This window comes from Camelus bactrianus, chromosome 3 (genome assembly GCF_048773025.1).
Source record: "Camelus bactrianus isolate YW-2024 breed Bactrian camel chromosome 3, ASM4877302v1, whole genome shotgun sequence".
Classification (NCBI taxonomy): domain Eukaryota; kingdom Metazoa; phylum Chordata; class Mammalia; order Artiodactyla; family Camelidae; genus Camelus; species Camelus bactrianus.
Window position 1 is genome coordinate 117,389,400 of NC_133541.1, and position 27,946 is coordinate 117,417,345.

Sequence of the window (27,946 nt, forward strand, 5' to 3'; positions counted from 1 at the left end):
CACGCTTGACCAGCAGACTCCATGTGGTCACTAGGACGTGGGTTTGAGGCTGAGCACCAGCAGACCCCTCCATGTGGTCACCAGGATGCACCACTGCACTGACTCACTGACTACAGACAGGCCCCATGTGGGCACTAGGATGTGACCCCCTGACGACCGACAGACCCCTGGGGGCTGCGTGGCCCCCATCTGCTTGATCCTTCCAAGGCCCCGTGAGTCTAAGCTGCACACCATATAATTTTGTAAATTTGTGAAGTTAAGTTTTTTAAAGTGTAGTCGGTGGAGATTGCTGTCTCTCCATTTCAGCTTTCTCTCTCTTATAATCCCTGTTGTGTTGAGGACTTGGGGCATTTTGTGTTTTTTTCTGAAGGGGCTTCCACCCTGGTTATATAAGCTTCTGGGTCCATCCCTGGGTAAAGCTGCCGTTTTCCTGTGTCATCAGTGGAGGGTTTGGGGCCCAGAGACAAGGACAGAGCTTTGCCCATGGCTGGACCGGCTTGGAGCGGTTTTTCTGCTCTCAGGCCAGGTCCTGGTGGTCTTTGCGCAGCACTTATGGTGAAGTCTGGAGTCTGTGTCTGATGCATAAGGGTGTCCTGGCGCCGGCCCCGCCAGCCCAGCCCGCGCTCAGGTTTCCCCCAGATGCCTCCTTGTTCTTGGAAAGTGGCATCATCTCTAAATTCCCATGTGGCTTGAGCAGTTTGTGCTTATTTTGTTTCACTGAGATAACTAATGACTTTTGAGATAAAAATCACCTAATACTGAGCCAAGTTAATTTGTTTCAGAAGATATTTCAAAGCACTGAAGTAACTGAGTCAGCCACTCAGGTCTCAGCACAGAGGCCTGGGAGTGGCCGAGCCTCGCCAGGAACCTGCTGATCCCACGGCTCGTTGCGTAAAACATCCCTGATTAGTGTATTCCAGGAAGAAAAATCCTCAATTTTGGCTTTCTGGTTGTTTAAGCAATCCCTTTTGTTAAACATTCAAAGACAGTATGTCTCTGTAATAATAGGTGTTAAAATGGACACCAGAGTGAGAGAACAGGAGCGCAGTGTGAATCAGATGCACGGCTTGCTCTCAGAGAAGCTAGCTGGGGGGTCCCAGGTTGAAAAGATACAGAAAAAAAAAAGCAGTGCAGTACCACAGACGTTGCTGTCAAAGGTGTGCAAACTGAATGATACCAGCTCAGACGAGGGAAGATTGCTTCTGATGGAAGGGCCAAGAGGAGAACTTGCCTCCTCCATACTTGAGCTGGGGGACATCTGTCTGCACGACACGTACCGGGTGGGTGCAGGGTGGGCAGAGTGGCTGGAACAGGAGTCTGCAGGGTCAGGGAGCAGAGTTAGGAAGGGGGCACAGGCTGAGGGAGGGGTTTGCTCTCACCCATCAGGCCATAGAACCACCGTTGCCGTAGACGAGTGAAGTGTAATTCGCCATCACGTTGTCACTAGTAACATTTTCACGTCGTGTGCTGAGCTGGCCTTTCCTGTAGGCTAATAATAACTGGTAGAACGCAGACTCTGTTCCAGCCATCATGTTGTCCAGCACAGCTCTGATGCTGAGTGTTCTGTTGCTGTTCTGGAAGAGTGCTTTTCATTACGCACCATCTGAGTGACATTTTTAGATCATGGAAGACAAAGCAGCAATGAGTGGTGTGCGATGGAGAATTCTGTGCTAATTAATAAGCGTGTTGGAGGAGGGTGGCGCTTTGGAGATTCTAGAACACAGGCTGTGAAAACAATTTGGTTGATTACAACCGGCTTTTTTTTTTTAGCTTAGAATTTTATTTTATTTTTTATTGAGTTATAGTCAGTTTACAATCTGTGTCAGTTTCTGAGGTACAGACAAGCAGCTCTTACGTAAAGAACAGCACAGGAAAGCACGTGTGAGTGCGTGGCGTGTGCTAAGGGTTCTGTCTTAGGAGACGTCTTCAGCCCTCCGAGGCGCACGTGAGGATGCCGCTGTCCTGTGTCGTCTCCTCACGGTGGCGCACTGTTACAGGATGTGAAGGCTCTCACAGGGCCTCCTTCCCTGGGGAGATGGGCCCGGGGAGGGGTCGGCCCACAGGTGTGGGACCCTGGGGTCTTGCCTCCATGCAGGTTTGGCTTCACATCAGCTGGTTCCTGAACTCACTCTGTCTGGCTTATTAGGCCCTACTTCTCTCTAGGATTGCGAGAAACGTGCTTTCTTGTCCTCATTCCAGCCTGCGTTTATCCGAGGTGAGGCCAGGCCTTCTTTGCTCAGCCAGGCACTCTCAGGAAGTGTTAATTTGTAAGAATTTTTTTAAGAAGTAAGAATCAAGGGGATGTTTGTGTGCACGTTGGAGGTGGCTGGTCTCTCCCCAGGAGGACGAACTTGCGCGGTTGGCCCGTCCTGGAGGTACCGCATGCGCTTCTGCTTTTCAGGCCCAGTGAGGACTTTATGCTGAGATGGATTTCCTCTCCTCACAGTGTGTTTATCAGCTGCTCCTAGGAAGGAAGTGGGGGTCCCACCTGTGCTCCCCCCCCATTTTGTTGACGCAGAGAAGGCTGCTGAAAAGACTTGGTGCAGAAATCCAGACTGCTGGTTCTCAGCCCAGTGTGCTTGCTGCTTCCCAGTGTCCTGATGAATAAACATAGCCATACGACATACCTGAGGTGGCCTGTATTATGGAGAAGAGGCAACAGACTAATCTGTGTTCTTCTCTGGGCCCCAAAGTACCAGGGCTGCAGTTGGAGGCAGCTCTTTAAATAAATGATTATCACCATTTCTCGCCAAGCTGCCCTTCTGCTCCTTAGCGAGATTCCCCAGGAGCTGGTGTGTGAGCAAAAACACCCCTGAGCAGTGCCTCGCCACATCCAGTTCTCTGGCTCACCCCAACCTCAGCACACTCCACATTCAGTTTTGCTTGACCCGACCATTTCCGTGCTCTCTAGAACCACAGTGTTTCATGGGACAATCAGATGGCACTACAGTTCCTAGTAGTGTATTTCATGTACATTTCACCAGGGTTCAACAAGTATTGTTTCATACTCCAAATCTATAATCTTCTCCAGAGAAAAAAAAGACTCCTGGATAAAGGACTTTTCTTCTAAAATTCAGTTATGGAGCTAGACCCTGAGTATTTACAGTGTCGCACCCTCTGATCAGTGTCGGGTAAGGAAGCAGCCCTGGATTAGGGTAGAAGGCAAAGTTCAGGCAGGTTTCACATGCAGTCAGCTTAGCAGAGGCTGGGGGGGCAGACCCACCACACCCACTGCCCCAGCAAGGGCAGAGGCATGAAACCAGCAGATGCCTATGAAAATACTTCGTCAACCCAAAGAGCTCTGATGGTCTTAAACACCACTTTTTGTAAAGTTCTGAGTGCTCTTGCGTTGTTCACACCTTCTGGAAGATGCCACTGCTGTTTGACTTTCCATTTCAGCATCTGGACGGACGGACCATGCCATGCACAGCGAGCCCTCCTCAGGGAGCCAGGAAGACAGGTCACTTCAGCTACAGACGAGCGAGCTGTTAATTTCCGACGGGGACGCCCAGGAACTGAGACAGGTAACATGCATTCGTGGTGCCACCTCCAGGTGACTCATTTCTCTTTCCTGCCTGAAAACAACTCTCCACTGGTTTATGCTTGCCTCTCACCTACAAGGAACTGCTAGGCTATGCATCTGAATTGCTCAGCTACCTGTGGCTGGAGAAGGAGAGAAAGGGCAGCACCCATCTGAGTCCTAGCATTCTGTGTCATGCAGACGCACAGCCCTCCTGTGCACACAGTAGTCCTGGCAGCCACCTCCACCTGTTGTACATGTGTGTATGTGTGCGCATGTGTGCTGTGTACATGCCACACGCACACACATGCATATGTGGGTCTGGCATGTGTGGGGGCTGTGGGTGTGTGACATATGCACATGTATGCGTGTGTGGTATGTGTGCTGTGTGTGCACATGTATGCAGCACCTGTAAGTGTATGCTGTGTGTGTGCCGTGTGTGCATGTGCAGTGCCTGAACAAATATGTGCTGTGTGTGCACACCACCTGTGTGTGTACAGTTGAGGGTGCTTGCTCTCTCAGATCTCTCTCAAGTGCTCAACACTGGGTTCTTGAGGCAGCTTGCCACTTTTTGACCAGGAAGGTGAAGTTTAAGTAATATATGATAGAAAGATTTTTCAACTTATTTTCCTGTGTTACTGTTGGGCAAGGGGGAGAGCATAGCTCAGGTGGAGGAGCACATGCTTAGCACACAGAAGATCCTGGGTTCAATCCCCAGTACCTCCTCTAAAAATAAGTAAATGAACCTAAATTACCCCCTGCAATAAAAATAAATAAATGAAAGTATATAAAAAGAAATTTAAAAAAATGTTGGACAACACAGTGGCTTTTTTTTTTAATAATTATATAGCAGATACCTAGATGTATCATTTCATTCATAAATATTTCAGTATGTAGCTTTAAAAGATAAGACTGTTTTTTAAAAAATCAACACAATACCATGCTGACCTTTAAAAAGGAAAAAGTAAATTCCTTGATATCATCAGTCATCGAGTCAGTGCTCAGATTTCCCTAGTCACCTCATTTAGGAAAATCTGTTGCATGTTTGTTCCAACCAGAATCCTCATGAGGCCCAAACGTTGCCCTCAGTGAAGTGCCTTTAATGGGTAGCTTTCCTCTACTATCTGGTCTTTTTCCTTTGCAGTTTATTTGGTGAAAAAACTAAATTGTTTCTCTGTCGAGATTTTGTAGTTTGCATCTTCCTGGCTTGGTTCCCTGGTGGTGAGCTGCCGGCTCCCTGCCCTGGGCTTCCTGCAGGTCAGTTCATAGCTCTAGAGGTGCCGTGAGATTCGGGCTCCATCTTGGAGAGACTGTTTCCTCGGTGGACTGCACACTTGCATCAAGGCATGCGTGTGTCTTTGAAACTTGTTTTTAAACACATTTTTTATGTGTCTTTGTAGGCACAGACTCCTATAAGTTCTGTCTTTTCCTATTTGGGAAAAAGTGTTCATCTTTGCTATGAGGTATTTGAAATATACATGATCTGTCACTTTTTCCCTTCTGATCTAACTTAATCACTTTTAGTAATGACACACAGAAGTGCTGCTTTCTAGTGACAACGAGCAGATTCTGCAGGTTACTAATCACTTCTTTTCATTTTTCAGTTTTATTAGGTAGAGTTGTTACAATTTGACTGCACATACACAATATATTGTATGTAAATACATTTATACAATATACTGCATGTATTTTTTTAGTTTGCATATCTGTGCTGTTCACTGTTTCTGAGAACAGTTTAGAGCTTTAGCTTTTTAATTATCAAAGGAATAAAGCCAACCACAAAATAAGAATCAACAGAATGCAGTAATCCAGTCATAAAGGACAATCAAGTGTGCTTACACATATTTAAGAAATCAATCATTTAAGTTATAAATAATAAGTAGTTCTTTTTTTTTTTTTTTAGATTCCACATATAAGTGATGTCATATAGCATTTTTCTTTCTCTTTTCGGCCCACTTCACTTAGAATGATGATCTCCGGGTCCATTCATGTTGCTTTGAATGGCATTATTTTATTCTTTTTTATGCCTGAGTAGTATTCCATTGCATATATATACCACATCTTTTTTAACCAGTCATCCATTGATGCACATTTGAGTTGTTTCCATGCCTTCATCATTATAAATAGTGCTGCTATGAACATTGGGGTGCATGTGTCTTTTGGAATTACATTTTTCTCCATGTATATGCCCAGGAGTGGGATTGCTGAATCACATAGTAAGTCTTTTTTTAGTTTTTTAAGGAACCTCCATACTGTCCTCCATGGTGGCTACACCAAACTACATTCCCATCAGCAGTGTAGGAGGGTTCCCTTTTCTCCACACACTCTCTAGCATTTATCATCTGTAGACTTTTTAATGATGTCACTCTGGATGGTATGAGGTGATACCTCATTGTAGTTTTGATCTCCATTTTTCTGACAATTAGTGATGCTGAGCATTTTCTCATGTGCCTGTTGGCCATTTATATGTCTTCATTGGAGAATTGCTTCCTTAGGTCTTCTGCCCACTTTTTGGCTGGGTTGCTTGCTTTTTTGATATTAAGATGTATGAGCTGTTTACTATGGAAATTAGTCCCTTGTCGGTCGCTTCATTTGCAAATATTTTCTCTCATTTGATAGATTGTCTTTTCATTTTGTTGATGGTATCCTTAGCTGTGCAAAAGGTTTTAAGTTTAATTAGATCCTATTTGTTAAGTTTTGCTTTTATTTCCATGAGCTGGTTCAAAAAATATATTGCTGTGATTTATGTCTGAGAGTGTTCTGCCTGTGTTTTCCTCTAGAACTTTTATAGTATCTGGTCTTACATTTAAGTCTTTAATCCATTTTGAGTTTATATTTGTATATCATGTTAGAGAATGTTCTAATTTCAGTTTTTCACAGTAGCTGTCCAGTTTCCCAGCACCACTTGTTGAAGAGACTGTCTTTTCTCAATTGTATATTTTTGCCTCCTTTGTTGTAGATTAATTGACCATAAGTGTGTGGATTTATTTCTGGACTTTCTATCCTGTTCCATTGATCTGTGTCTGTTTTTGTGGCAGTGCCACGCTGTTTTGATTACTGTAGCTTTGTAGTATAGTCTGAAGTCAGGGAGCATGATTCCCCCAGCTCTGGTCTTTTTCAAGATTGTTTTGGGTATTTGGGATCTTTTGTGTTTCCATACAGATTTTAACATTTTTTGTTCCAGCTCTGTGAAGAATGTCTTTGGTAATTTGATAGGGACTGCATTGAATCTGTATATTGCCTTGGGTACTACGGCCATTTTAACAATATTGATTCTTCCAATCCAAGAACACAGTATATCATTCCATTTGCTTATGTCATCTTCCCTTTCCTTCATCAGTGTCTTACAGTTTACAGAGTACAGGACTTTTGCCTCCTTGGGTAGTTTTATTCCTAGGTATGTTATTCTTTTTGGTGCAATGGTTAATGGTATCATTTCCTTAATTTCCCTTTTTGCTGTTTCATTGTTAGTGTATACAAATGCAACTGATTTTTGTATATTAATTGTGTATCCTGCAACTTTACCAAATTCACTGATAAATTCTAGTAGTTTTCTGGCTGCTTCTTTAGGATTTTCTGTGTATAGTATCATGTCATCTGCAAACAGTGACAGTTTTCCTTCTTCCTTTCCAATTTGGATTCCTTTTATTTCTTTTTCTTCTCTGATTGCTGTGGCTAGGACTTCCAAAATTATATTGAATAAAGTGGCAAGAGTTGGCATCCTTGTCTTGTTCCTGATCTTAGAGGAAGTGCTTTCAGCTTTTCCCCGTTAAGTATGATGTTAGCTGTGGGTTTGTCATATGTGGCCTTTAGTATGTTGAGGTATGCTCCGTCTGTGCTCACATTCTGGAGAGTTTTTATCAGAAATGGATGTTGAATTTTATCAAAAGTTTTTTCTTCATCTGTTGAGATGATCATATGGTTTTTATTCTTCAACTTGTTACTGTGGTGTATCACTCTGATTGATTTGTGGATACTGAAAAATCCCTGCATCCCTGGGATAAATCCCACTTGATCATGGTTTGTGATCCTTTAATGTGTTGTAGAGTCAATTTGCTAGTATTTTGTTGAGGATTTTTGCATCTATATTCATGACTGGTATTGGCCTATAATTTTCTTTCTTGTGTGATATCTTTGTCTGTTTTTGCTTATCAGGGTGATGGTGGCCTCACAGAGTGAGTTTGGAAGTGTTCCTTCCTCTGCGATTTTTTGAAATAGTTTCAGAAGGATAGGTGTTAACTCATCTCTAAATGTTTGGTAGACTCCACTGTGAAGCCACCTGGTCCTGGACTTTTGTTTGTTGGGAGTTTTTTAATTACTGATTCAATTTCAGTGCTGGTAATTGGTCTGTTCATACAGTCCATTTCTTCCGGGTTCAGTCTTGGTGAATTGTACCTTTCTAAGAAATTGTCCATTTCTTCTATGTTGTCCTTTTTGTTGGCATCTAGCTCCTCATAGTAGCCTCTTGTGATCCCTTACATTTCTGTGGTATTGGTTGTAACTTCTCCTTTTTCATTTCTGATTTTATTAATTTGGGCCCCCTCCCTTTTTTTCTTAATGAGTCTGACTAAAGGTTTATTAGTTTAGCTTTTCAAAGAGCCAGCTTTTAGTTTCTGTTGTTTTGTTTTGTTTTTTAGTCTCTGTTTCATTTATTTCTGCTCTAATCCTTATGATTTCTTTTCTTCTACTAACTTTGGGGTTTGTTTGTTCTTCCTTTTGCAGCTACTTTACGTATAAGATTAGGCTGTTTACTTGAGATTTTCCTTGTTTCCTGAGGTAAACGTATCGCTATAAAGTTCCCTCTGAGAACTGCTTTTGCTGTGTCCCAGAGGTTTTGGATTGTTGTGTTTTCATTTTCATTTGCCTCAAAGTATTTTCTGATGTCTTCTCTGATTCCTGCAGTGAGCCACTAGTTGTTTAGTAGCATATTATTTAGCCTCCACGTGTTTAAAGTTTTTGCAGTGTTTTTCTTGTAGTTGATTTCTAGCCTTATAGCCTTGTGGTCAGAAAGATGCTTGGTACGATTTTAATTTTCTTAAATTTGCTGAGGCTAGCTCTGTGGGCCAGCATGTGGTCAGTTCTGAAGAATGTTCCATGTGCACTTGGGGAGAATGTGTGTTCTGTTGCTTTCGGATGGAATGCTCTATAGATATCAATTAAGTCTGTCTGGTCTAATGTGTTATTTAGGGCCTGTGTTTCCTTATTGATTTTCTGTCTGGATGATATGTCCATTGATGTAAGTGGGGTGTTTAGGTCCCCCACTATTATTGTGCTATGGTCACTGTGTAAGGGATTTCTCTTTTTATGTCTGATAACAACTGCCTTATATGTTGAGGTGCTCCTATGTTGGGTGCATATGTATTTACAATTATTACATCCTCTTCTTGGATTGATCCCTTATGCATTCTGTAGTGTCCTTCTTTGTCTCTTGTAACAGTCTTTATTTTAAAATCTACTTTGTCCGATATAAGTGTTGCTAACTCCAGCTTTCCTTTGGTTTCCATTTGCATGGAATATCTTTTTCCGTCCTCTTATTTTCAGCCTGCATGTGTCTCTAGCTCTGAAATGGGTCTCTTGTAGACAGCATATATATGGGTCTTGGTTTTGTATCCATTCAACCAGTCTGTGTCTTTTGGTTGGAGTGTTTAATCCATTTACATTTAAGGTAATTATCAATAAGTATGTTCTTATTGCCATTTTGTTTATTGTTTTGGGTTTATTTTTGTAGGTCTTTTATTTTTTCTCTTTCTTTTTCTTTTTTTGTGCTTGGATGACTAGAGAAGTTCCTTTAACCTTTGTTGTAAATCTGGTTTGGAGGTGCTGAGTTCTTTTAACTTTTGCTTACCTGTGAAGCTTTTGATTTCTCCATCAAATCTAAATGAAAGGCTTGCTGGATAGAGTATTCTTGGTTGTAAGTTTTTCCCTTATATGGTGCCACTCCCTTCTGGCCTGAAGGGTTTCTACTGAAAAATCAACTGATAACTAATCACTTCTTTTGATAGGCTTATTGACTCCAGAACACTGTAGATCTCTGCGTTGGGGCTTGAGAAACCCTCGTACTATAAAGACACATGTACCTGTCCTCCTGAGAGTGAATGAGAGCGCATATAGGCCTCGGGCTGGTAGGATCTTGGACCCCCCACCCTCCAACAAAAGCGTCTGTGGCTGAGATGAGCTCTTCTGTGTCCCAGAGCTGTGTTGAGGCTGAAGCAATATGATGGCTTTTTCATGGGAAATATGGGAATTTTATCTGTTAATTCTGATGGTGGACATGTAGTTGGAGAGGACCCTTCCAGTTTCAAATACCCAGTCTCTACCACCATGTCCAATGTGCCCTTCCCATAAAAGCCATGGTGGAATGCAAGGGGTCAGGATGAATGCACCAACAGCAATGAGTAGAATAAGATTCCTCGGTGACCACTGAGATTGCCCTTCTTTCCCGTGAAAGAGTGTGTCTGTGTGGTTGATTCTGACTGTCATCAACAAGTCTTAGTGGGCCCTGTGGCTTGCATGCTGGGAACAGTGGATGCCGTGGTCATGAATCAGGATGCTGGCTTCAGGACAGAGGAAGTGGTGATCCCTGAGCAGCTGGGCCGGGAAGCCCCATGCACAGGAGGGGCAGGGCTTCGTGCTAGGTAGCTGCCTCGTTCTCCTTCCCTGCAGGGAGAACCTGGTTTCCTAAGAGATTGTCTTTTTGAGGTAAAACACATGTTTCATATTTAGAGAAGAATTCTGAGCTGTGTAGTTGAAGCTCAGGCCTAAGTAGGAATGAGCTAAATTTCCGGGGGGAACGAAAATGCAGGAAAATCTGCCTCCATTCATCTGTGGTTTCAGTGCAGACGCTATTAAAGTCATCATGTGGAAATGGGTCTCGGTGACCTAAACTGCATCTGGGGTGCCAGAGAGAAGATCAGTCACGATTTCCCTGAGGGACAGCCATGCTCAGGGCTGTGCGGCCGCCCCCTGCGTGCTGGGCCCCTGCAGCGGGTGTGTGGCTCCGGCTGCTGCGGCTGTGGCCGTCCACCCTCCGCTGTGGGAGGGCACGTGGTGCGGACGGCCGGGAGAGGAATCAGAGTCCCTGAGATGGGTTTGGCAGAGTCTCTCGAATCATTTTCCAGTGTTTGATGCACTCACCTTTCCTGCCTCAGAACTGCTACTCTTTCGTTTCCAAGTCTTTGGCTACCAAACATTTGATACAGCATTTGGAAGTGTCAAACACAAGCGGCCAGGCTCCACCCCTAGAATATGTAAAGTGTCTTCCTGATTTCTTAATCTCCAGTTCTCTGTCTTGCCCTGTGTTTGGTGTTTTTTTCATCCTGCCTCCCTCTTTCAGCCAAAAGGATTCAGAGAAAAAGCTGGCCCAGGTCTCATCTCCTGGTTTATCAGGCACCAGCCTGGTTGCGGGGACCAGCGCTGTGTGAACTCTGGGACAGCAGTGAGGGGAGGCTTGCACAGGACGCTCTCGTCATTTCCCATAAAGAGGGACGCACAGAGTGTGGACTCGTGGCAAATTTTTAGGTCATAGTTTTGAACTTTCTGTTTGATTATATTCAGGCATTTAGTCTGCCTATATTGTATGTGATACCTTTATAAACAATAAAACACAAAAATGCACAAAAATGAAAAGAAAATGAGGTGACTCAATCACCCCAATCAGAAGGTTTGTTGACTAGAAAACATAGCCAGTCAGCTGGCATGGAGAGGTTTACCGAAAAGGCGTCTCTGTAGCTGTCCACGCTGGGGAAATGAGCGAGGCCCTGCGCTTTAGATTCTGTGTGTCTGCCCACTCTGCTTGCTTAGCGGAGCCACGCTCCACGTGGACAGGCAAACTCACTGGAGCCTTCCTGAAATAGTTCTAGGGCAGTTCTCTGCTTGCTGTGAAGCTATCTTAAGAAATTCATGTCCTTCTTTTCTTTTTTTCTTTCTTTTTTAGAAATTATGGAATACATTTCACCTTCAGTAACTCCACCATTCTGCTTTTTTTCCCCCATACTCTGTTTCCAGGTATTTAAATTTGTCCTGATTAATCTGTCTCCTCTCCTAGTCAGGAAAAAAAAAAAATCGGTCATTTCTTGCATAACTAATCTATGTAAAAGAATTGTGTTTAACAGTACTCTTCGGCCCAAAATAAATACCTGAATAAATGAATTGTTTAGCCCTGGCTTCAGTGCGTTAACTGTCTGTTTGGAGAGATGACAGACCTGGGTTTCCTTGATGACTGTCAGGACAAAGTCGTGAGATCATGAGCAAGGGGTGGGTCCATGGTGCTTGCCATCCCCTGTGGCTGTGGGTTAGGCCACATTCCAGGACTGACGTGTCTTAGGAAGAAGAGATGGCTATACGGTTAGGCCCTCAACAGTGAAAAGGCAAGGGCGATGTATTCCAGCCTGCAGGACCACTGACCAGTGCGGGGAGGACTTGCAGGCACCTTTGTTGGAGCAGGCTCTGTGGGGGGGTCTGGGGACAGAGAGCTGGATGTGGCCACTAACTTTTCAGTACCTTCCTGCCAGGATTTTGTGCTGTAAGCAGTTGAGAATCATTGAAAGAGTTTAGGCAGGGAGTGGTGGGATAATTTCAGATTTTAACCCGTTCTCCTCAGGTTCTGTTACTATCCTCTGCTACCTTCTAAATCTGTTTCAGACTGTTTATTTCATTCATTAATTCCGGGGCACAGTTAGAAAGTTGTGTTTTTATTTACGGCTTTGATACCCATCCAGAGATTAACAATGAGCTAGGTTATGTATTTAAATGTATGGTACTTTAATTGTGAGTTATTAATAAGTGTTCCTGACATCATATCCTATGTCATTTCTAAATGTTAAACCGTAAGAAGAGACTTGGTAACCGGGACGAGGTTCCTAGTAACTCTTGCTGTCCACACACAGTGGGCATTTCAGTAAGAGAACGTGTGTCCTGGGATGAGCCCTGGACTAGGAAGTGTGTCCTCGCACTGGTCCCGCCTGCAGCTCTGCAGTCCTGGGGAGGCTGCTCCCCTCCCCCGGCCTGGGTCTCTACCTCAGAGAAACAAGGGTACTGACTTGTAACATGTTCCAGTACCTACCATCTAACGTAGAATCTACCTCAAAGAAATGAAAGCCGAGTTGCAGGAATATGCCATGCCTTCCTTTGAAATACTCGTTCATGGTTTTCCTGTCTGCCCGGTTGGTTAACTAGGGTCACTGGTGAGCGTGAGCATTGCTTGGACAGACACGTGGTGCCCCAGCCCAGCCCTGCCTGCTGTGGTTTCCTGTGCCTCCCACTGCTGCCCTGTGAGATTGCCCCAGATGACCAGCTCTGCTCCACAGCAGCCTCAGGCCTCCCGTCATGTTGGCTGTGGTCTCCGCTCCAGCCCAGGCCCACGGTGTGTGGGCGGTGCTTGTCGGGGTAGGAGGGCCCGTCAGCAGGGGCTGTGCTCTCTGCCCACGAGAGAGGTGCTGGGCGGACGCGCCACACCCCCTCACATGGAAGCTGTGGCATGAACCCACGCTGCCTGGAGGGGGCGTCTGCCCTTCAGGTCCAGATGTCCATGTGGATGAATCCCGGGGGTGCTTTCCGTCTCTTCTGCTGCCCTCGGGAACTGTGGACAGGGAGGAAGCTGCCAGATAAGGAGCTCTGAGGTCTTGTGCCAAGGACGGGGTTCCAGAAAACACCAGCATCCCAGTGAGCAACTTCCAGAGCCGCTGCCTGGCTGGGCAGAAGGTAGGATGCCAGAGGCCAAAACGAGACGCTCAGGCATCTTGATCGAGAGGAGGGCTTGTTCTTGTTTGGAACATTTCCCTGCGGTCTCCACCAGCATTTAAATGAACCTCACATCTTGAAATCAAGTGTCTGATTGTATTGTTATTGAGTGCCTGGCTGTAGCAGCATATTTGTATTACAACCTTGTTTTCTAGGTGGTAAAATATATATAATATAAATTTTGCCACTTTAACTATTTTAAGTGTAAAAGTCAGTAGTAGTAATTACATTCAAAATGTGTGCAACCATCCCCACCATCTATTTCCAAAGCTGTTTCGTCACCCCAAACAGAAACTCAGTTACGGTGAAGCACTAACTCCACATTCTGCCTCCTTCCTTGGCACCTCTGATCTCTCCAACTCACCTGAACTCGTAATTCCGTGAACAATAGTTGGATGGTTATACACGTTTTGTTTACATTCATCATTGATGGTCACTCGGCCTGTTTCCACCTCTTGGCTGTTGTGAACACAGCTGCCCTGCACGTTCATGTACGGGTATCTGAGCCCCTGCTTTCAGTTCCTTTGGGCGTACACCTCCGGCTGGAATCGCTCGGCTATAGGACAGTTCTGTTTAGCTTTTTGATGAGCTGCCAAATTGTTTCCTCAGCAGCTGCACCATTTTACATTCTCACCAGCTGTGTATGAGGGTTCTACTTTCTCCACATCCTTGCCAACATTTATTTTCTCTTTTGAAAATTCTAAAATTATTCTATCCTGGTGGATACGAAGTGGTACCTCATTGTAGTTTTGACTTGCATTTCCCTGATGGCTGATGACGCTGAGCATCATTTCATGTGCTTATTAGCCATCCGTGCGTCTGGAGAAATGCGTAGTCAAGTTCTTTCCCTGTTTATTAATTGGGTTGTTTGTCTTTTTGTTTGTTAAGTTGTAGGAGTTCCTTGCATTGTGGATATTAAGCCCTTAAAGCTGGCTTGCAAATGACTGTCCCATTCTGTAGGTTTTTTTTTTCTTTTTTCTTTTTGGCTTTCCTGATAATGTCCTTTGATGCAATTCTGACACCAGCCCCGAGCTGGTATACCATGATTCAGTTCTGGCACTAACCACTCACTGTTAGAGCAGACCCCGCACGTTAAACGGCCTAGTCCCCAACACAGACTCCTTGAGACACCAGACACAGTGGTGTCCCAAGGCCACTTGCAGTTCGGACCAGCTGCTTACAAATCTGGGGGGGGTTCCCATGACACCTCTTGGGTTTGATCATTCATTAGAGCAACTCACAGAACTCAGGAGAGCATTCTAGTCATGATTATGAAAGATCCAAATCAGACCAGGAAACAGCCAGATGAAGAGACCCAGAGGGCGAGGTCTGAGTGGTCCCAGGTGCAGAGCTTCTGTGCTCTCTCCCAGTGAATGGACACATCACCCTCCTGGCACATTTTTAACCTGTCTTACAGGTAATGGGTTTTACCTGTTTAACAACCAGATAGCTCCACTGAGCCTCAAGTGTCCAGAGTTTTTATTGCTTCCTTATGTAGGCATGATTGTGGGAATCACTGGTCAAGTGACTGAGCTTAGTCACCAGTCTCCCTCCTTCCCCCTGAGGTCACAGTCCCTACCCTCCAATCAAATGGCTGGTCTTTGAAGCATGGGCAGCTTCCATCCCGAAACTGTCTAGGAGCCTAAACTCAGATGTGGTCCCAGGGGCTCATGGGTAACAAAGGCACTTGGAAGAGTCCAAAGATTTAGAGTCCATCTCCCAGGAGCCAAGGACAAAGGCCAGTCACATTCTTTCTACTACAACAGGTGCACAGAAGTTTTGAATTCTGATGAAATCCCATTTATCCATTTTGCTTTCCTTGCTCACGCTTCTGGTGGCATATATAAGAATTCATTGCCAAATCCAAGGTCTTGAAGTTTGCCTGTGTTTTCTTCTGAAAGTCATTGATCCATTTTGAGTTAGTTCTTGTATATGAAGTGAGGTCCAGCTTCATTCTTTTGCACGTGGGTGTCCGGTTGTCCTAACGCTGCTGACTGAGCAGACTACTCTTGCTCCGTTGCGTAGACCTGGCTCCCTTGTCAGAGCCCACTGGCCATAGATCCTTCGGTTTCTCTGAAGACTCCCCATTCTGTTCCATTGGTCTATGTGTGTCTGTTCTTACGCTGGTGCCGTACTGTCTTTATTACTGTAACATCGTAGTGTGAGTTTTCCAGTTTCATTCTTCTTTTTCAAGTTGTTTTGACTATTTGGGGCCCCTTGCAATTCTACATGAGTTTGAGGGTCAGCTTTTCCATTTCTGAGGAAGAAAAAGGGCAGGGGAGCTGTTGGAAATTTGATAGGGTTTGTGTTGAATCTGTATATCGCTTTGAGAAGTATTGCTCTCTTGCCAATATTGCCTTGCAATCCAGGAACGCAGAATGTCTTTTATTTATTTAGGTAGTCTTTAATTTATTTCAGCATAGTTCATAATTTTCAGTCTTCCACCTCCTTGGTTAAATGTATTCCTAGGTATTTTATTCTTTTGGATGCTACTAGAAATGGGATTATTTTCTTAATTTCTTTTTCTGATCCTTTATTGCTGCTGTTTGGAAACACAGAGCAGGTGTGTTTATGTTGATCTTGTATCTTATACTTTACCAAATTTGTTAATTAGTTCCATGTTAATTGTGGAATTTTGGGGGTATTCTTTACATGGGATCATGTCATCTACAAATAGAGATAGTTTTGTATCTTCCTTTCCGATTTGGGTGCCTTTTATTCCTTTTAGTTGCCTAATTGCTCCAGCTCGGACTTGCAGTGAGTAGCAGACTGTGTAGCAGTGGTGACAGTGGGCGTTCTTGTCTTTTCCTGACCCGAGGGGAAATGCTTTCCGTCTTTCCCTGTTGAGTCTGCTATTAGCTGAATTGTTCGTAAGTACCTGTTATTATGTTGAAGAAGTTCTCTTGTAGTCCTAGTTTTCTGAGTTTTTATCATGAAAGGATGTTGGCTTTTGTCATTGCCTTCTCCACATCAAGTGAGTTGATTATGTGTTTTTTTTTCTCTTTGTTCTAATAATGTGTTAATCAGTTGCTTTTCTAACACTGAACTACCCTTGTATTCTGAGATAAATCCTACTTGGATTCCATTTGCTAGTGTTTTAGTCTGTTGTGTTTTTCTTTTCATTTGTCTCAAAGAATTTCCCTCTGACCCACTGGTTGTTTAAGAGTGTGTTTTTCTTTTCTTTTCTTTTTTTTTTTTTTCAAGAGTATGTTTTTGATTTCTACATGTCTGTGAATTTTTTAGTTGCCCAGATTTCTAGTTTCATTCCAGTATGGCCAGAGAAGGTGCTTTCTGGTACGTCAGTCTTTTTAAGCGTGTGGCTTGTTTTGTGGTCTCCCGTGTGGTCTGTCCTGGAGGTTGTGCCACGTGTGCTTGAGCAGAATGTGTGCGCTGCTGCTGCAGGTGGGCTGTTCCGTGTCCGCTGTTGGGTGTGGTGGGTCTATGGTGTTGTTCAAGCCGTCTGTTTCCTTATTGATCTTCTATCCAGATATCTTACCCATTACCAACATTTTTAAATTAACTTTTAAAAATAGCAGGTATTAGGTGATTTTGGGTTCAGACTGGTACGTTGGTTTTGTGCAGGTTTTAAATGTAAAATTGGACTTAATGCGTGAACACAGTGTTGGGGAGGCAGCTCAGCTGCGTGGCCGTGGGCAGCCCGTGCCTGTCCACCTCATCTGCAGCATGAGGGCCGAGGGCTGTTGGAAGCATGACTTCTGGTGGCCAGTAAGTGCCTTTGGCGCATTAGCTGTGTGGCCTTCATCAAACTGCACATTTCCCCAAAAAAGTGCTACTGCCATATTTTACAGAACAGGGTCCTGCCTCGAGGCTTGCACGGGGATGACCTGAGGATGAGGCCTGTACCACATGGAACAGAATTCTGGCGCATAGCAAGTTCTAAACAAATGTATCAGTGGGGCCCCGAATGTCTGTTGACCCAGTCAATTCTGAAGAGCCCCAAACTTAATGCATTTTCTGTATGTTCCATATTCTGAGAATGTCCCTGCTGAGGCATCTACTTCCACATTGTAAGACGAACCTCCAGTTTCTTGAGCACTTCACTTGGCTGGGATTCCATTGCCCTCTTAAAGACGTGGTTCTCATCACTGGGAAGCTCTGTTTTTGGTCTGATGGCACGTTGGTTCCCAGGACCCCCGCTCTAGTCCTGGGAGGTGCTCACATGTGCTTTCCCTTCCCAGACCTTGAGTGAGAGGGGCCATGCTCTTGCTGTGGGCCATCAGGGCTGTTTGTAACTGGAGGCTAGTCAGACTTTGAGGGCCAACAGACCCCTGCAGACTTGGGATGTGCAGACACATGCTGGTGCACAAGGCAAGTCTGTGCTCAGTTCCTCCACCCTCTGCTCTGAGAGGGGGTCATGAGGAGGGGAGCCCCATGCGGGGGGCTCCTTAAAAGAGAACCCTGTACTGCCCCTGTTCATGCACAGATCACCTCAGAGCCCCCAGGAATGCAGCAGAGGGGACAGGGGGGATGCAAGGGGGCTCTGTAAGTGCTGAATGTGACAGATTGTGGCCTAGAACCTTCTTTACAGCCTCCAGAGCTTTGGCTGAGAGAGAGCCAATTTTTCCCTCTTCACCTTCTCTGTAGCATATTAATGGCCCCAACTGGTAGAACTGCAGACAGCTTGATTTATCCCAGCCCTATTCTTAAACGGTTGCTAATTTCTCACTGCAAGAAAATTTCGGTTTTTAGTGGGTCAGTTTAATAACAAGATCAGGGCAGACAGGCTAGCTAATACCAACTCACTTTAGGTGGTGAATGTTAATATTCTAATGCTCTAAATCCTGGAGTTTTGTCATAAAGTAGAGTGGGGCATTTTCTGTTTTCAGACTATCAGCTGAGACAACAACTAGCATACTACAGGCACTTCAGAAATGTTATGGCCTGCACTTGTGCGGACTGTGTCTTTCCCTGACACAGTGACACAGTGGGAGCCCACACTGGACATTTCAGAGCCCCCTGGAGGTGTCGCTCACAGCAGAGCTGGGGCCTCTGCTCCCGACTTTTACACCTTGGTCGCTGGCATGAGGCAGACAGTTACGACGTCTGGTTTTGTAAGTGGACCTACTCTATGGGATGAGCTGTTTCTCTATAATTTCTTTTCTGTTTTTATAAACAAAAGGGAAATGGTTGGGAGACTAAGATGTCCCATATCTGCTCTTATGTCAACCCAGTGTTTGTGCCGCTGTTATGAGTCTGTGGTATTGCAGGGATGGAGGTCACTAATAACATGTGGCCAATGCAGGAGGCCCTCCCCACTCTGTCCTGGGGCCCACATGGTGCCCCCACTTCCTGCCTGAGTCATGTCGGCTGTCCTCCTTCCCAGCTACTGACGCTGGTGAGCGAGCCCAGCATCCTGCCTGTGGGCGGCCGGGCCTCCTGCACCGGCTTTGTTGAGGGCCTGCGGCCCCTGAGCAGCAAAGCACTGGCTGTGTCTGTGGTTTTCCTCGAGGTTCTGCTCCCAGAGGCACTAGCACATGTGCTTTTATGTCTTACTTGTGCTGATGTGCACTGCACATTTCTTTGGACTTTATAAAAGTTAGCTTCACCTAAAACTCAGTGCACTCTTAATCAGCTAACTTCTGTGTAGTTACAAATGTGGCTGCAACAATAGCTTCTCCTGGGGCTGTTCATTAGTGGAGTAGAGACTTGGGGAGGAGTCTCTTTGACCCTGGGCCTTGACTGGGAGCCGAGTGAAGGCTCGTCTGCGAGGCCCGTTGATGTTCCGGGGCTAGGGCACGGCACATTTGGTGGCGAGACAGCTTGTCATGCCAGGCCACAGAGGTAACAGCTGTTTTGGCCAGACTTTATATACTCCATTCCTTCCATCCCATGTTATATGGAATGCACAAGATTTAATTTAATTGCCATTTAATTACTTCAGTCCCTTTCTTAAAGGAAGAAGACACTGGACCATATTCCAGGGGAACCAGTAGTCTGAGCGTTTACTCAGTGATTTTCTTTGCAGACTTAGTAGCTGTAAGGAGCTCACCTGTGTTTTCGCCGTGTTGATTGGTTTCAGTGCAGCTTTGGCAGGGTGACCGCGGGGCTCAACAGGCTGCGGAGACTGAGTGCTGTTCTTAAGGCCATCATTTGGTGAAGCTTTTCCCAAATAAAATTCAACAGGAACCAGCCTTTATTTGGACTGCACGCTCAGTGGAACGCTCAGCTTCTGCAGGCGTGCCAGCCGCTCCAGCTCACAGACTGAATCTCTGCACACCTCTTACTACTGTGAGCGCCGTGCACAGACTCAGGAGTGCAGGTTGTCTCGCTCTGGCCACTGTTCCACTCTGGGCTGGGGAAGAGGCAGCTGACTCCTGCTCTAGGGAAAGATCGCTGATGGAAGCGTACGACACACAGGGTCAGTCACACAGAGGGCCCCTGATGGAAGTGCTGTCGTGAGGCCATGTGGCCCTGTGCTGTCCACACACGTGGCTTCCGGGCACTTAAAAAGCAGCTGGTCCGAGTCAAGATGTCCCTTAAGTATAACATTCATACTAGTCATAAATAATAATGATAATAATTGTTTATATTGACTTCATGTTAAAATAATAACACGGGGTTGATTGGTTTAAATAAACTATGTTATTAAAATTAATCACACTTTTCACTTTTTTAAAATGTGAGTATCAGAAAATTTAAAATTACAGGGGTGGCCCTCCTTACACGGCACACCTTGCCATAGCTGCCCGGGGCTCTAAGAGCTGGCCCAGGTTCTGGGGCGTGGCCTCCCTTGGGTGTGTGAATAGACTGCCCATCCCTAGTGAGAGCCCTTTTGCCAATTTTTAAGGGTCTTGTGCAGTTTCTGTCAGTGTCTCAGTGATGTGACCTCTGCGTCCTCGTCATGACATCTGCTGTCCATGCAGTGGTCACGTCAGGGCCGCACCAGGAGCTGGACCCCGGGAGCTCGGGCAAGTTGCCCACCCCCTCTTAGCCTTGTTTGTGAAAGAGTTAGATTGAAGATTAACAGAATAGTTAGGGCACATCTCAGGGTCCCATAACTCCTACCCTTCTATAGGATAACTGGGGGATGGGAACCCAGGAAACAGAACCACGTATACATATGCTTTAATCCCCAGTTTTGCTCTTCTCTGAGAGTGTGTGGACATTGGGATGAGAAAGGCTGCGCCACGTTATCAGCACTGCTTATCTGACAGGCACTAATTCGGAATTGGATGTTGGAGGACTTTTATTTTCTCCTCTAAGTTCTGTTTCCGAGTTTTCTATGTGCACAGTTATTACTGGAACAGAACAAGACAGCTGACAATCTGCCTAAAGGGAACACATGGCTGTCTTGCTGAAAACTTGTCTCCTGCCATCAGCACATGTACAAATGGTGATTGTTTACAGTTGGGGACCTTGTGGTCCAGAAAGACAGTTCAATTGGAAATAAACTTGACCACATTTGGATATGACTGACAGGGACATAGAGGGTGCAGAGAGAGCTGCAGGGGGTTTGTGCAGCCGGTCACCCAGCACAGGAGAGAGACCTCAAGCAAGCGTGTCGGATCAGACACAGCTGCGTGGCCAGAGCTGGGCTTCCAGGGGACATCCTGTGCAAGTTCCTGATGGAACGGCCCTATTATCACACTGACGTGGAGGTAACGAGGAAGGAATAGTTGACCAGAGAGAGCAGCGTGGAACGACCTGCCTATCGTGGTGGTGAGTGCTGACTTTTTTATTATGCTGTCTGGGCCTCAGCCGTATGAGATCATAGAAATAAGAGATGGAAAAGACCTCCTGTATTAGGTCATCCAGCCCATCCCCTCCAGAGCTGACTGACCCCACAGTATACTTTCCAGAGCTCCGTCCAGTTTTTCAAGTGACTCAGCTGATGGAGTTTCCACCAGTTCCCAGAGGATGCAAAAAGGTGGTGTCTGAGACTGCTAACTTGGACCAGGACTTAGTCTTCTGTCTCATGACAAAGATCCCAGCAGTGATGCTTTGTTTGGAAAGAGATGTGGGGGTAAATCCTGTCTCTGTCACTAACTTGCGTGTAACTGCGGATGGATGACCTCAGCTCGCCTCGTCACCATGCCCCCCTCTGCAAAGCGGGGGTGCGTGGCTGGGCTCTGAGACTTGGCGGTGGCACCTTACATAGCGCTGTATAGTTTTCACAGCTTGTTCACATTTGTGATCTCATTTGAACCTCTTCATTCTTAGGAAAGGAGTTGGTCTTGCTATCCTCTGGGCCATCTCCCTGCCTTTATCCTGTTTCCTGTTAATCAGACGAAGCAGTTCTTCCAGGCAGTGGGTGGTGGGCCAGGTGGTCAGGAGTCCCTTTCGACTGTGTTCGCAGAGCTGCTTTCCTTTGACCACATGGCTACTGTCATGCCTTCTGAGACAACACATGGGATGCACTTTACTCCCCTTGAGGAGTGGCCTCCTCTCCCAGGCAGTAGCACTGCTCAGGGCTGTCCCAGGCCTCCTGGTGGAACCTAGAGCTTTCTTGCCTGTGTCACCTGATGGGAACTGCTAGGGAGAGGGGCGACTCCAGTGTGAAGCATGATCTGTTATCAATAGATTGCACTCGGGGTCCTTTGTGGTAGTCACCCAGGCTGTTCACTACTGATATCCATCCCATGTGACAGAGGACTTTGAATGGGTCTGTAGGCGGGTTGATCCACTGGGAGTTAGTAAACAGGGCACCAAGGGCTCATCTTAATCATTTAGATTCTGCAGTGCCTTTTTCTTGATCTAACCAATGATCTGAAACTTTCTCTAAAAGAGAAGAGGTATTAACATTTATTGCAAGTAGTTGGTCACTAAGATTTCTCGTAAAATCATTTCTTTTTGCTGTCAGCTTAAGGACATTGAATTTTTAAACCCAGGTTCAGTAACTGTGTAATTAAAAGCACATTTCACAATGCAGCTAGTCTCAAAAGGATTGTAATAAAATGGCTGCTCTCACCCAGTTCATGGAACTGTATGAAGTATGACATGAGTCCCAACTCTGGGGGCGAGGGGCTGCCATCCAGCTTCCTTGATCTGGCTGTGCCCTCCACCCTGCGGGCACCACCCTCCCCTGCACCACCCTCCCCTGCGGCATCGCCGTGGTTTATGCATTTCTGTGTGTCTTCCACACGTCTGTGCCTGCTGGTGCTGCCCGTTCCTCCCTGCAGAACCCCAGGGCCGTCTCCCAGCACTTGCCGCTAGGCTCATGGGGTTGTGTCGTGTAACTGCTTCATTGCCTTGTGTTATTTCTGCTGTTTTGTTCCACCTTTTGTATTTGTATATACAGTATTTCAAACATACAGAGAAAAAGGATTTTGTTTTTCTTTTTCAATTTTGTTTTTCCAGCTTTAGTCTGCACCTAGGTGCTTGGGTTTAGACAAGTAATGAAAACAGTGATTAGGCGAGAGCTGGAACCCAGATCTAAGTTGTAGGCTCCAGGTCCCTGGTTCCGCCCTGTGCCAGCCTGCCATGCTACTGTTTGCAGGAATTCCACATGAATGTGGTAACATCCGCAGCAAGGCTGTCAGCATCAAGTGAAACAGCGAACCATGGGCTGGATGTAGCAGTGCCCGAGGGGTGCACCTCCTGGGCTGTGTGGTCAGTCTCCTTGCCGATAACCTGGAGCCGGGGCCAGAAGGCAGATACGTCATCTCCCAGCAGCTAGTGCCAGAAAGTGGCCGAGCTGAGACCCGCACCCAGGCTCAGAGCCGCAGGCTCTGGCTCTGTGCTCAGGGTCTTCATCACCCTCATTGTCACCGAATTTCTTAAGTGTTGTAAAACTGATGGAAAGAAATAGTCTCTGTTTTTGTGAGAAGAAAAGGCAGCCCTTCCTGTCATCTGTGCCTCTCTTGCAGATCCTGAAGAAACTGAAGGATCTTGCCTTGGATGCCGAGACGGAGCTGGAGAGACAGGATGAGGCCCTGGACGACCTCACTGCAGCGGTGGACCGGACAACCTTAACCATTGACAAGCACAATCGACGAATGAAAAAACTAACATAGGAGGAAAAGAAACCATAGAGGTGACTGCTTTTAATGAGAATCACTTCTCTGAATATGTTGTTCTCAACCCCTGCATGCTTCCTTGAAATGAAGACCCCAGGAAGTCATTCCAAGGGCCCTGTCCCAGGAGGTGCACGGCTGCCTCAGGATGGAAGGCGGCTGTGAGGGCGGTGGGCAGCTTAGCTTGGGGTAATCATGGCTGCACCAAGGGATCTGAAGGTAAAGCTACAGGAGGGGAGTTCTTCCTGCAAACGCAGTGAGCAGCCTTCCCACAAGGCGCTCTCGGGCTGCGCGGGGAGCCAGGAGCACATGTGCATTCGGATCTGGGGCTCAGCCCTACTGAGGCGGCCACCGCAGCACGGTGGCTCTTCCCCTGAGGGTAGGCTGCACCCAGTACTCAGGGGCCACTGCATGGTCACAACCCCAGGCCTCCAGCAGCACAGCTAACCGCGCTTTCATCCTTTCTCCATTCTTGATAAGCATAAAAGGATGAGTTGTCTCTGTGAAAGCGGTCTACTTATTTCTAACTCTCTGCCCATCTGAACACTGCAGGCGTACCCCGTGTGAACAGAATCTCTCCTCTGGGGCCACATTCAGGCCTGAGCCGCCTCTCCTACGTGGACCGCTCGGCCTAGACCCCACGGCCTTTCCTTTCGTTCCATTTCCCTCTGGTAGACAGGTCAGTGTCTGGTTATATTGTGATCTTCCAACCAAAGCTGAGAGTCCAGTCACCTCAAGGTCATCCTATAAATACTCTTTCACTGCCCAGTTTTTAGTCAAACATGAAAATAGTACAAACTACCTATTTTAAAAAGTAATTTTTGCTTTTCTGCCCCATTTCTATTCAGAAACAAAAGACAAGTGCTAATTTTAAGACATTTTTTGAAGATATGCATTGATGCTGCTTTCCGCTTGGTTTGGGGTGTCTTAGTGTGTCCCTGGGAAAGCCCCTCATGGGAAGACAAGGGGAAAGTGGAGAAGTGGGCGATCCCCTTTCCTTCTCACCACAGGCCACCCCAGACTGCTCTGCAGTAGCCCCTCAAAGAACTACGCACAAGGGGCTCACTGAGACCTCCCAGAGATGGTACTTTAAAGTACCTCTCCTACAGCCCTGCCAGGAAGGAGCCTCCAGGCCGTGCGCCGCCCCGCAGCACTGCTCCACTTGCGTCCTAAGCCCTGGATGTTTTTAAGAATGAGTTCACAGGTGCAGTGTTAGCTTTCTGGGGCTGCCCTAACGAAGTACCGCAAACGGGGCTTACTGCGATGCGAATGCACTCTCTCCCAAGTCTGGAGGCCAGGGTCAAGGTGTGAGCACGCTGTGTCCTTCTGGAGGCTCTAGGGGAGGCTCTTTCCTGCCCCTGCCAGCTGCTGGTGCCTCTGGTGTCCCTGGGCTTGTGGCTACATCACCCTAATTTCTGCCTCCGTTTCACCTGGCCGTCTTCCTTTGTCTCTGTGTCTCAAGTCTGCCTCTCCTTTCTCCTGTAAGGACACCTGTCATTGGAGTCAGGGCTCACCTAATCCAGGGTGATCTCTTTGCAAGGTACTTACCTTGATGACATCTACAAAGACCCTATTTCCAGATAAGGGCACGTGCTGAGGTTCTCAGTGGGCATGAATTTGGGGCCGTCTAGGGATGTGCAGCCTTGGGAAGCTGACCTATTCCAAGAAGACATGGAAAGTAGCCCTTCTAGAAAGTCACGTTCATAAGGGCTTTTGATTCTTTTTTTAACTTGCTAACTTACATCCCTAGTCTCTGTTCGTCTCATTTGGTTTGTACTTACCAGCCTCCAAAATGAGAGGTGGGCCTGTTCTCTCAAGGTTCCTTACTGCAATGCAGGCGTGTGAGCGGCTGCCCTTGACAGTGCCTGGCACATCAGGGGTTGGGGCCCTCAGAGTTCAGGCCCATTTCAGGGGCGGTCTGGCCCCCGGGTGGCCTCTTCTCCTTATCCTTGACAGGGAGGGGCAGCGAGGGCGCAACAGATGTGACAATGTGTCAGAAAGGACAGTTACCGAGAGCTCATGCCCGGAGGCGGCAGCGGCTGGATCCTTGTCCTCGTGGAACTTGGAGCAGTGCTGGGGGCGGGGCAGCCCATGAGGAGCAAGTTTCCCCGAGGCCGAGTGCCTGGTTCTCACCATGGCCACACACTGGGCTCGGGCCAGGGCCTCAGAAGACACCAACACATGTGCGTGCACACACCGACCCCGGGCCCCTCAGTCAGCATCTCTGTGGGCACACACGCTCCACAGATGTTTCTAAGGAGCACACAGGACAAGATCCACAGGCCAAGGGACTTAGCTACCACCAGGCCTATTTTCTCTCTCTCTCCATCTAGCTTGGAGAGCCCTGGGCAGCTAAAATGAAAGTGAATCTGTTCCATTCGTAATGCTGTTCTGAATCCAGGCAGACCCCGCTCAGGGGTTCTCAGCTCACCCTTCAGTGGCCCGTTGGCACCTCCTTGTCCTGAAAACAGATACCATCCAGCACTCATGGGGCATCAGGGCTGCACACACCTCGGCTGGTAACAGGCCTCTAGAAAGCAGGGAGTGGGACCCGGCTGGTGGCCTGTGCCTGTGAGTTAGCGCTGAGCGCTCTGGGCCTCACCTTCTCCTTATCCATCACTTGGGAACGCATAAAGCCCCGACACTCTGGGCATGCAGGTGTGTGGTACTGAAGACATTGTACCACAACAGGATTATTCTCCAGGACTTTTCTCTCCCATGAATAATTGTTAGAGACTATGGTCTGTCTATGTGGAGACTTAAAGAGAGTTAAAAAAAAAAAAAAAGCCATCAAGAGCCATTTTACGCTATTTTTTAAACCTTGGCCCCAGAGTTAAGTTTTTTTAAGCATAACCCCTTCCAGGAAGTAGCAGAAAATCCATCTGTCAGACTGTTAGTCACTAAGGCTGAAACAAAGTTGCCAAGAACCCTGTAAAGCCAGGCAGTGACTCCCACAGCACACTGGTCCCCAGCCCAGGTGCACTGACTCCACCTCCCACCGCTCCCTCAACTCTTGGTGCTCCGGCTCTGCCTCCACATTCTGGGCACGGGAGGGGCACGAGGGGGATCGGACACTGGGAATACCGGGGGAAGGAGAGGAGCAGGTAGGCTGGGGATCTCCTGCCATCCTCAGGCAGCCCAGGAACTAAGTGTCACGATGCCTGGAACCCAGTGGATCCCATCAGGTGAGCAGACCCTCAAGAGACTGGCAGGAATGGCGCACAATCCCATTGTCTCACCATCATCGCCAGTGTTTGGCTCAGGACCTGTTGTGTCTCCTGTTTTGTTTTTTTACTTTCCTGTTATGGAGCTTGCCCTCTGACATTGATTGGTTTGTGTACAGGGTCAAGCTCACCCGTGTGCTTTATTTCAGCACCAAAATCTGTTTGCCCCTTAACCTGTGGCGGAGGGAATGGATTCTGTTAGTTTGTTGTCACTCCTTAAGGCGTTTGCACTTCCTAAAATACCAAATGCTTTGAGCTCAGTTTTACACTCTGTAAAGGTGGGCAAAATGCAAGACCCACGTCTGATGCAGCTGTGAGACCAACATGGAGCTGAAATGAAGCTGCTTTGACATTTCATCAAAAATGGCTGAATCTTTCATTTGTTTAGGGCAGAGGTCAGCAGACTTTGTCTATAAAAGGCCAGGTAGAAAATAATACTTCATTTTTCAAGCCATCATGACGTCTGTTGAAATGTCTCAGGCCTGCTGTTAAATGAAGGCAGCCTGGGCTTCTGAGCAGACGGACATGCTATGCTCCCAATAAAACTGCCTGTGAGATTAGAACGTGTATTTCATGTGTTGTGAAATGTTTTCTCGCTTTGATTTTCTTCTTTAAGCCATTTGAAAATTCAGGCATGTCCTTAGCTTGCAGGTTGTGAGAACAGGCTGCAGGTGACTGTAGCCACCTGCCCAGGTGGGTGTGTTCCTTTTGAGGTTTCACATCAGAGTTGTGCAGCCTGGGCTGCCCTGGAGGGCAGCGTCCTTCCCTCCTCAGCCCGAGCATGGCCCGAGCCCGTCACATAGCACTGCTGCCAGTGGCCAGAGCTGAACCTAGGCTCGTGGCTGGGAGGCTTCTTGGTATTCTCGCTATAAAAGATGAAAAAGGACATAATGAAAAAGACAAAAAGAACATAATGAAACATGAGAAATTAATGACAAAATCTTTAAAAGAGTCTATTGTGAAAAAAATGGAGATATGAAAACTGTTTGATGGGGGGGGATAGCTCAGTGGTACAGTGACTGTGGAGCACGCACGAGGTCGTGGGTTCAATCCCCAGCACCTCCATTAGTAAATAAATAAACCTAATTACCTACCCCCACCCCCCAAAAAAACCCAAAAGAAAAAAGAAAAATGTTTGAATACATTTGAATGTGTGTAGATTCATGGTTATGGTTGTATTTGGGTATGTCTTAGGGAAAGTGACACTTTCTCAAAGTTGATCATTAAGGATTCAGGATCTAATGTCAGATATAAGTTCTTTATGATATGAAAAAACTGTTGAGTCTCTTCAGATTTCTCTGGAAATAAAATGAGCAGATGAAGGATGCTATGTCTTATCAATATATTTATTGTGTATAAATGGTAATACATGTCTGGACTTCATTTAAATGTTCCATCACGTGTTCCAGTCCTTATATTTTGCCAAATAATCTAAACCAGATTCTGTGCCAAATACCCAAATTCTGTCTACATCATGTACTCCATTATCA

At 46.5% G+C, this 27,946-nt stretch overlaps 1 protein-coding gene across 8 annotated transcripts in view; it reads left to right on the plus strand.

Moving 5' to 3' along the window:
* Positions 1–27,946, plus strand: part of SNAP47 (synaptosome associated protein 47) — an 85,486-nt gene that overhangs the window by 46,397 nt on the left and 11,143 nt on the right. For 2 of the 8 annotated variants that reach the window (XM_010953682.3, XM_074361087.1), the window contains 2 exons: positions 3,400–3,524; positions 23,086–27,786. In XM_010953682.3, coding sequence (XP_010951984.2) covers positions 3,400–3,524; positions 23,086–23,232 — 272 coding nt within the window. In that variant the 3' untranslated portion in view covers positions 23,233–27,786. Of the gene's footprint in view, positions 1–3,399; positions 3,525–19,244; positions 20,939–23,085; positions 27,787–27,946 lie in introns of those variants that run through there. The other 6 variants (XR_012505741.1, XM_074361084.1, XR_012505742.1 and 3 more) reach the window with 6 other exon arrangements.